Source organism: Arachis ipaensis, chromosome B02 (genome assembly GCF_000816755.2).
Source record: "Arachis ipaensis cultivar K30076 chromosome B02, Araip1.1, whole genome shotgun sequence".
Lineage (NCBI taxonomy): Eukaryota > Viridiplantae > Streptophyta > Magnoliopsida > Fabales > Fabaceae > Arachis > Arachis ipaensis.
In genome coordinates, this window is record NC_029786.2 from 104,021,109 (window position 1) to 104,030,157 (window position 9,049).

General features: G+C 32.9%; 1 protein-coding gene across 1 annotated transcript; it reads right to left on the reverse strand.

Annotated features, from left to right (window-relative positions):
- On the reverse strand, positions 1,478 to 2,382 carry LOC110269322 (proline-rich receptor-like protein kinase PERK8). Its single transcript, XM_021117092.1, has 2 exons — positions 2,055 to 2,382; positions 1,478 to 1,954 (listed from the first exon to the last, which is right to left on the reverse strand). Exons 1-2 carry the CDS (start codon positions 2,331 to 2,333, stop codon positions 1,478 to 1,480), a joined length of 756 nt encoding a protein of 251 aa, XP_020972751.1. The 5' UTR covers positions 2,334 to 2,382.

Below are 9,049 nucleotides of genomic sequence, written 5' to 3' on the forward strand. Positions count from 1 at the left end.
AATATATTATATTCGGATTCGAATATTGACAATAAGTCAATAACTAAATGAAAAAACTACCATTTGTACCCATGAACTTTACGAACGCTGACAAAAGTACCCATAGAAGAAGAAAAGTGACTTTGTACCTATGAAAGGCTGGATCCGTTTGTCGATAGTACCCGAACGTCATTAAAATGTTAGCTCTGTTAAGTTAAAAGTCAACATGGCACGTTAACTGCTTACCTGGCTTTGAATCAGCAGTCCAACATGTCCAAGCATAAATATACCGTTATAACATCACTCATTTCCCTAATTTATCCTCAACTGTTTCCCCAATTTCAATTTCAAAACCATAGAATGTCTAGGAGAAGTAGAGGTAACCAATGTTCTTCGAATGGAAGCATCAGCGAAGAAGGGACTTCGTCTTCCAAGAGGGGTGAAGAGAAGACTTTGTCTGGGAGATGCTTTTGTGGATAGGGTGTGGTGTTGCTACAATCTGGAACCTTAACAAATCCTGGGAGATGGTTCGTAAGGTGTCCTCTATATAAGGTAAGTCTTTTTGTTTTTGTGCTTCTGATCAGATTAACTTATTGTGAATGATTCCTTATTCCTCCCTTTCACACTACAGACGATGGATTGCAAGTATTTTGTATGGGTGGATGAGATTGACGGAGGATGGGAGGGACTGGCAAGAGCCCTTGTTAGAAAAAATCAAGATAGCTCATGTGGTAACCATTAGGTCAATCTCACTGGGCAAAGAAGAGAGATTCAATAGAATAGTGTGAAGATCTTGTTAAAGATAGGGAAGCTCCAGGGTGAAATTAGAATTATTAGGTCATGGATTATAACTATTTTTTTGAGTTTACTGATTTGTGTAGGGCTGAATCTACTCCAATTAATCAATATGTAACTGTGCTTATGGTGTATGTTGTCCTGGGGTCTTTTTGTGCAGCTTTTTGGTTTCAATGATGATGAACTTAGAAGCTGGTTGGTCTCGATGATGATGAACTTCGAAACTCTGTTACTATCTTCACTTGTTGTGGAAAAAGTCAAGTTGTGTTATGACATTAATGTCCATGATTGTTAATGTATTTGATATCTGTTAAATTGGAGTTAACTCAATTTTGACAAAAAAAGAAATATAAATGTCGTGATTTGTCTTAATCTAGCCAGAAACATGGTATTGTAAAATAAATAGCAAAGTTGTAACCTGGAAATGGAACTAAATATTCATTCCATAAGCTATAATAAACCTTGAAGTAATTTACTCATATGCAGTTATCAACAAAAGCCTCAAAACAAGGGTATGAGTTTGATGTAGCAGTAGCAAATCAAATGTACCTAATAGAACCAATACAAACGATGAACATGAAAGCATTAAGTTGTGCTGTTTAATTACTAGGCATAAGTTACAAAAAAAACCATAATATAAGAGTTCATAGACATATAATTACAGTAAGTACTTCATAAAAAAATAAATTCAGACTAGAAAATCCTATTTGTTGGGTGTGGAGTTGCTGCTGCCACTAGAAATTCCATTGTTGTTGCCACTTGAAGATGCTCCTGTTGGTGGACGAAACCCAGGTACTAGCCATCTGCCTGGTGTTTGAATTGTGGATGGTGGAGTTGGCATGAATCGCTTAAATCGTGTAGTGGTCCCTTGACTTGCACCATGCATTGTTTGTCTGGTAACTCTTGGAGGCGGTTGGTCAGTTGGTGATGTAGGCCTAACAACAGAAGGTTGTGGTGTGGTAGGCGTTATTGGAGTAGGTTGTGGTGGGGCAGGTCTGAGGGGAGAAGGTTGTGACGGTGGTGGCCTCTTAATATTTCTCCTCCTAATTGGTCTTTTGGACATGGTTGACTTTATGATAGGTCTAAGTGACACATATGCAGTAGAGGAGTTAGAAGGTGAAGGTCTTACTGCCATAGGTTCTTCAGAAGGATTCACACAGTTCAGATCATCAACATTCACCTATAAATATTGATAATTGCATTAGCTCAAAATTTTAATGCAAGATAAATTTATCTTCATGCTAATAAGTAGAAGAAGAGAGTGGATATAAATAACTTACACTGGGTGAATCTGAAGCTGATGCTTCAGCATCTGCTGCCTCCAAAGTCTCTTCCCAATACATCTCTTGCTCTCTGGCAGCATCCTCATCAAGATCATCAACACCCATACCTTCAGTTGTTGCTGCTGCACCCTGATGCTGACTACCACTACCTGATGCAGCTCCTCCACTAGCCATAGCTTCTTTCTTCTTGTCACATCCTCTGCTGTTATGACCAGTCTGAGAAAACAGTAGCAATAATTGCAATTTTAATTTCTTTACAAGACAATCAATATGCATAAGTAAACAAATGAGACATGGAATGTTAGGTTATACCTTCAGACAATATGTACATTTAATGGGACCATATCTCCTCTTTGCTCTATGTGGATCAGGATTCTCTCTAGGACCATCTCTACGAGTATCTCTCTTTTTAGTAGGTCTCCCAATAGACTTCCTATACACAGGAGGCAACAATGGATAGTGGTTATACCTTACAGCTTTCTTGAACTGTTGCAGAGTCTCGAACTCCATTTCAAGCTCCAGCCTCACCTCCTTAACAGGTGCATCGGCATTACATTGTGGAAATGACCTTCCCTGGTCATCCTCATCACTTCCAATGCTGTGGAGGCCCTCTGACTCATAGCAATGAACACCAGGTTCATCATCTGAATATTCTCCCCCATCCACCGGAATAAATACTGATGGAGGTTGATTCAGATCTGCATTAGGAATAAATGTTTGTCCAGTTAGAAGGGGTCTCTTAGTAGATCTCTTTATCTGTTTTCTCCTACTACCTCCAGTACCCTCCTCTGTGTTGTTATTCTGTATTTCTGGAGCATTTACTGGGGCAGATGGATTGGTAGAAGGGGTGTTGGGTGGGGGGGTTGGATGTGGTTCAGGCATGGCTTAGGAGGAGGGTTGATTCTGTGGTAAAGGAACATATTGGGTGAGCAATTCGTCTTGTGGATCATCAGAGGTAGAGGGTGGCTCTGTGTATGTTGGTGACTTTGGCTGGGCATTGTTGTCAAGCAGAATAGATGGTGCTGGAACTGTGTTTCGTATAGCAGATTCTTCAGATACATGAACTGTGTTTGGTGTAGCTGGAACTGATGGATTTGGGCTGGCATCTGGTTGGGCCTTTTCTGTACCATGGGTCTCCTCTGTAATTTGGGCTTCAGTATGTACCCCTTCCAGTTGAAGAATTCTTCTAGGACCTGTTGCCTTCTTTGGAGTTGGAGTCCTCCTGACACAAACTTTTCTCCTCCTCCTTGATGGAGTTACATTAACCTGATCAGGTGCTTCTACACCAGCTTCTTCATTCGTATCTACAACATCTGCTTGGCTAATTGAGTGCTCTGTGTATAATTCAATCTTATGCCCATTCTCCACAGCAGCTTCATACATCTTAACGACATCCATGTCAAGTCGCAGAAGCCTCAAACCACCCTCAATTTCCATTCCAGGCTGTCGCCAGTAGAAATCGGAGATGATTGGATACCCAATGTCTTTCAGTAGGTCACTAATGAAGAAGTCATTCAGAGTATCCACGTTAACTCTCTCCACCTCAATATTTTCACCTTCTGCATAACACAACTTGCCATCCGATCCCCTTTCAAGTCTACCTCTATGGTGTATTATTAATGTGATATGCGTCGTGGTAGCCATTTCTGTCAATAAAAAAAGAATGAACAGTCCATATCAATACACCTACTATTTCAACAAGAACATTCAACTAGCGCATAACCAAAGTTTAATCACAATCATCATCAAAAAGTTCAGAAAACAGTTGCACTTTATTTGAGACGAGCAATAAGAGAAGCTAAACTGCAATAGATAAAAATATTTAAGATAAAATAGATAAAAATATTTAAGATAAAATAGATAAAAATATTTTAGTTATACAATAGATAAAAATTTAAAATAAAAAATATTTAAGGTAAAGAAAGGAAATGAAGACGAACTTTTGATAAACAACGACTTACGGCTCAAACATTAACGTGATAATTAGTTTCTTAAAATATTATTATTCATGTAAATCTTATTAATTATGTAGGTATGTCTATTACCACTAAATGAACAAATCCTGGTTCATGGGAAAGTTAATTGTCTATTTTCACTAAAATTGACTCACGAAAAAGTTTGGACAATGTTTATGACTTTTCTAATTATTAAATTATAAAATATGATTCACTCAATAATTAAATGACTACTGTTTCTATAAATCTATTACACAATAAAAAATATATGATTTAAATTTATTAGAATAATTGAGAATTAGTAAAATTTTAGTTATACATTATTTGAAATTTTAGCTAAACTGCATTCATCAGCCCAATACATCCCTTAATCCTTTCCATTATTTATTACATGAAAAATGGGGTTTCAATTATTGATTTATAGAATAATGATTTGAGATATACATGTTATGATGTTTGGTGAGGAATATGTAATAGGCTATGCTTGCTGTCAACCTGTGTAAAATAGTGAATGTTTTAGAAAAATGTCCCCTGAAAACTATAATTATCTTATGGTGGTGGTATTGTTTTCAGCTGTGTAAAATATGAAGAACATATAGATAACTTGGTGTTCAACAAGGACATTCAACTAGCGCATAACCAAAGTTAATCACAATCATCATCACGAAGTTTAGAAAACTGCATATTTGTGAATTAAAATGCCTAATGAAAACAAAACTTAAGCCCTATGCTGATCAGATATAAGGTTTAAATAAAAAACTTCATTCAAGCGATATATCGAGCATGTGGTGTGCAGCAAATTCAGACAGCTTGTTTAGTTCTATGTTGGCATCAAACAACCCAGAAAATTCAGCCACAGCAAACACATTCACTCCAACACACAGAAATCATGTAACTTAACCTACCCAAATCATTAAAACAGAATGAAAAAGCAATAAAAATAAAGAGAAGAAAGACAGGGAAGCAGGGAAAGGGAATTGAATCTACGCTGATGAGAGGGAAGGACGAAGAAATTGGGCGAGGCGGAGAGCGGCGGTCGCATCGGCACAAAAGTTCGCCGCCCTTGGTTCCTCGCCGGACTGGAAGATGCGAAGCAGGGGCTGTTCGCGCAGAGACAGATTGACTACGTGCAAAGGAGGGAAGAAATAGGGAAATGGAGAAGAAAATGGAAGAAGGATTGGGCGATGCTGGTCGCCGATGGTGTTTTGGGCGGACGGAGGCGGTTGGGCGGATTGGTTGGTGGCGTCGGGTTCAGTATGTGGTTTACGTCTCTCTCTCTCTGCTAGGGCATGTATAAGGGTGGTGAGGAAGAAGATGGAATGGCGCGAAGTGCCTCTAACGTTACTCTCTCTCTCTCTCTCTCTCTCTCCCTCCTATATCCACCTGGAAGGTTTTTAAAAAAATTCAAAGTAAAAATCAAAATTCAGGTAAGCAGTTAACGTGCCATGTTGGCTTTTAACTTAACGGAGCTAACGTTTTAATGACGTTCGGGTACTATCGACAGACGGATCCAGCCTTTTATGGGTACAAAGTCACTTTTCTTCTTCCATGGATACTTTTGTCAGCGTTCGTAAAGTTCATGAGTACAAATGGTAGTTTTTCCTAACTAAATAGTAGATAGAATCTTTGTATGTATAGATGTGATATGTGTGTGACAGTGTGAGTCCGACTTAAAATTAGAAATTGTCTAATTCAACCAACTAAAAAAATCAGTTGAAGTTTTAGCTTTTTTGAGATACTAATTAGTCTTCTTCCTATGCTAAGCACACAACCTTATTTTTGTTTGTATCCAACCAAAAAAATTTAAAATGTTGTGCCAAATAGAATGATGGGAAAAAGAAATATAATACTAATTTGGTTTTTCAAAATGATAAGAGGTTGGATTTTATTTTATTTGCCAGCAAAATATGTATATGTTGACTATTGATTGTTGAATAACAAAATATGTTGCATCAAACAACCATGCTTTTACGTTTTCGGCATGAAAACATGCATTGATTTTTTGCAATTACTCTTAAGAAATCATTATTAATAATATTATATCCGTAATCGGTTATGAGTTATGACAATTCAAACTTCAAAGGGATGTGGGGTGTTAAATAGTTTTCCAATCACCCACCCCATCTTTGTCAAAACTAGAGCACAACGTAACTTTTTAGTTTTCCAAAATATCAGGAATTTTTTGTCTACTGATTTCTCGATTATTCACAAAAATGAGAATGAGCAAATTGTTTGAAATTGACATAGACTTATAAACAGAAAAATTGTGAAATTTTTTAATTTCAAAAAAGGAAATTGTGTGATAGTTTGAGAAGTAGAATAGAAAATTATGATATCTTACGTGTAAAATATTATATTTAAATATTCAATAAAAATTTAAGTGACAAACTAATAATTTAATTATTAACCTTTAAATTTATGTTTTTTTGGGTGAATCAAAGGTGTCATAGACCCCAAAAGAACAACAAACAAAATAAAGAAATTCAAGACCCTCTCAATGTGAAGGATTCAAACAAATCAAAAGACAATATTAAAAAGACAAAAAAAAATATAAATTTATTTTATTATTTAATATTTATCTATTTATCTATCTATTCTTAATATATAAAAATAGATACATAAGTTTATCCACATTACTTTTAAGCTATTTCTCTTCTTTTATTAATTTCATGTCAGCAACATCGCTTACTTGGCAAAATTTTAGAATTAACCACTCAATGTTTGCCAAATCATCTATTATTTCTAAATCAGTAAAAAAAATAAAATATAGAAAAAATAATACAATAATTACCAATGACAATAATTAAAAATTAATAGTATCTAACCAAATTTGTAACTTACAAAGACATTAAATTCATATTCCTATATTTATTATATCTTACCAATTAATAGTGTCTAACCAAATTTGTAACTTACAAGGACATTAAATTCATATCCCTATATTTATTATATTTTACTGTTGTAAACAATACAATAAATTTATAACTCCAATAATTAATTTATTAATTTCTATAAATAACTCATCCAATGTAATAAACATTCATATTACAAATATCCTAATAATATTATTAATCATAATAAATTTTACGTTATAAATATTTAAATTTCATACTATTTGAACTACTTATATAAGTCTCTTATTACTATTCCTTCAAATTACATCAAATTTGCACAAAAAATTTATTTTTGAACTAGACAACATCTCAAACTTACTCAATTGAGATAACTATGTTGAATATGAAAAGTGTACGAAGAAAGCATATGAAAAAGGAAATAACTACATTTGTGGCACATGTAATCAAACACCACAATATCCAACAATAAGGTAACTCTATATACTTTTCATAATCTCATCTATCAAATTATTAGTTACTAACCCAATACTTAAAAAGAGGACGAGCGCCGTATAAGAAAAGTAAGTTCATCAACTAAAACAAATGCAAAATTCAAACCACCAAATAAAAATATCATTTTATACATACAATTCTAATATATAAATATTTTGTACTACAAATTATTTTAAATAAAATACCTTTTAAATTTAACTTTAGTTTCATATTTAATTTAATTCTACAAAATATAACCATTTTTAATATTTATTATATACTATCATTAATTTATCGTCCCGTATATCGTGCAGGTTTCATTCTAGTTAATTATAATAACAATTAATAAATATTAAATCAAATAAATTTAAACTATTTTGACTGATTTTTTTTTTCTCTCTCGAATATTATTGAAAGGAAAATAAATAATAATCAATAACCAACAAGACAAAGGAGACTACAGTCCTCACATGGTATAAATAATAAATATAAATAATTAATGTATATAGTATGCAATAATTTTGTATAACAAATTTAAAATCTTATGGAAACGTCAACACTAATGATCACTGCACTTATTAAACCATAAATTAAAAGTATTAACTAATTAATGAGAATCTACAAATTGCTTTTGAAATGACTAATATATTATTATCCAAAAGAGAATTACACTTAAAACACTAATAAATAAATATACTCATCATTGCATGGTACTAATGTTGGTAGGTTAAGGAAATTAAAATACTTTAATATTAGATGAAAGGAATGAAATTACCCTTTTGCCCAGATCCTTGGCATTTTCCACACCCGCTCTAAAAACTCTGCATGTGTGACTCCTGTAAGTTTATATATGCATTTCAAGACACATGCATATTTCATCTATATTCACAAGATAGACTTGAAGATTCCCATGCATATAACATTTTTCAATAAAAACCAAATAAACGTTTTGTTTTCTTTCCCAATTCACCCACTAATTCACTTTTACCACTTCTAACATTCTCTTATTTATATGTCCACTTAATGTCATAATAGGGAATGGTTCTTTTCAGGGGTAAAGAATGAGATATGTTGTTTTCATTCTCATATTTAATTAATTTTCAGTATTTCACATCCATTTCCAAGGTCATTAGCATTTAAATTTAAATTAACAATATATATGAAGTATTTGACAATTTATTGGCATTGATGTATTAAATGAATTTTTTTCTATTTTTTACTAAACTAAAAAGAATCTTTATTTTTAATTTTTTTTAATAACTTGTTGGTATTATTTTTATTGTATTTTATTTTGTTCAGTCAATCATATATTAAATGCCACTCAGATATGTTCTGAAAACTTGTCTAAAATTATCTATAGGCCCTATAGATTGAGCTATTGATATAAGATGGATTTAAGAAAAAAAAGCTTCCAATTATAATCCAAAAGTTATTAGAATTAATTTTTAGTTTTTATACTGAAAAAATTTAAATAATATTTATGTTATGCAAGAATATATATTATAACTATTTGAGAAAAAAAAACATTTTGGGATTACTAAAGAATGAAATAATAAAGCAATTGAACGAATAAAAAAAGGTGATATCGATAAAAAAATTAACTCATCACCTGTAATAATTATCCATCCTATAATTTAAAATTAACAGATTTTTTTAATAACTTGTAGGTTGAGTAAAATAATCCAAAAAAATTTTCAAATACTTTTTTTTA

Bases quoted from the DNA above. Each gene is read 5' to 3' on its own strand.
- LOC110269322 (XM_021117092.1), bottom strand. From the start codon at position 2,333: ATGCATATTGATTGTCTTGTAAAGAAATTAAAATTGCAATTATTGCTA. The intron at 1,955-2,054 runs GTAAGTTATTTA...CAATATTTATAG, and splicing joins CAGCTTCAGATTCACCCAGT to GTGAATGTTGATGATCTGAA.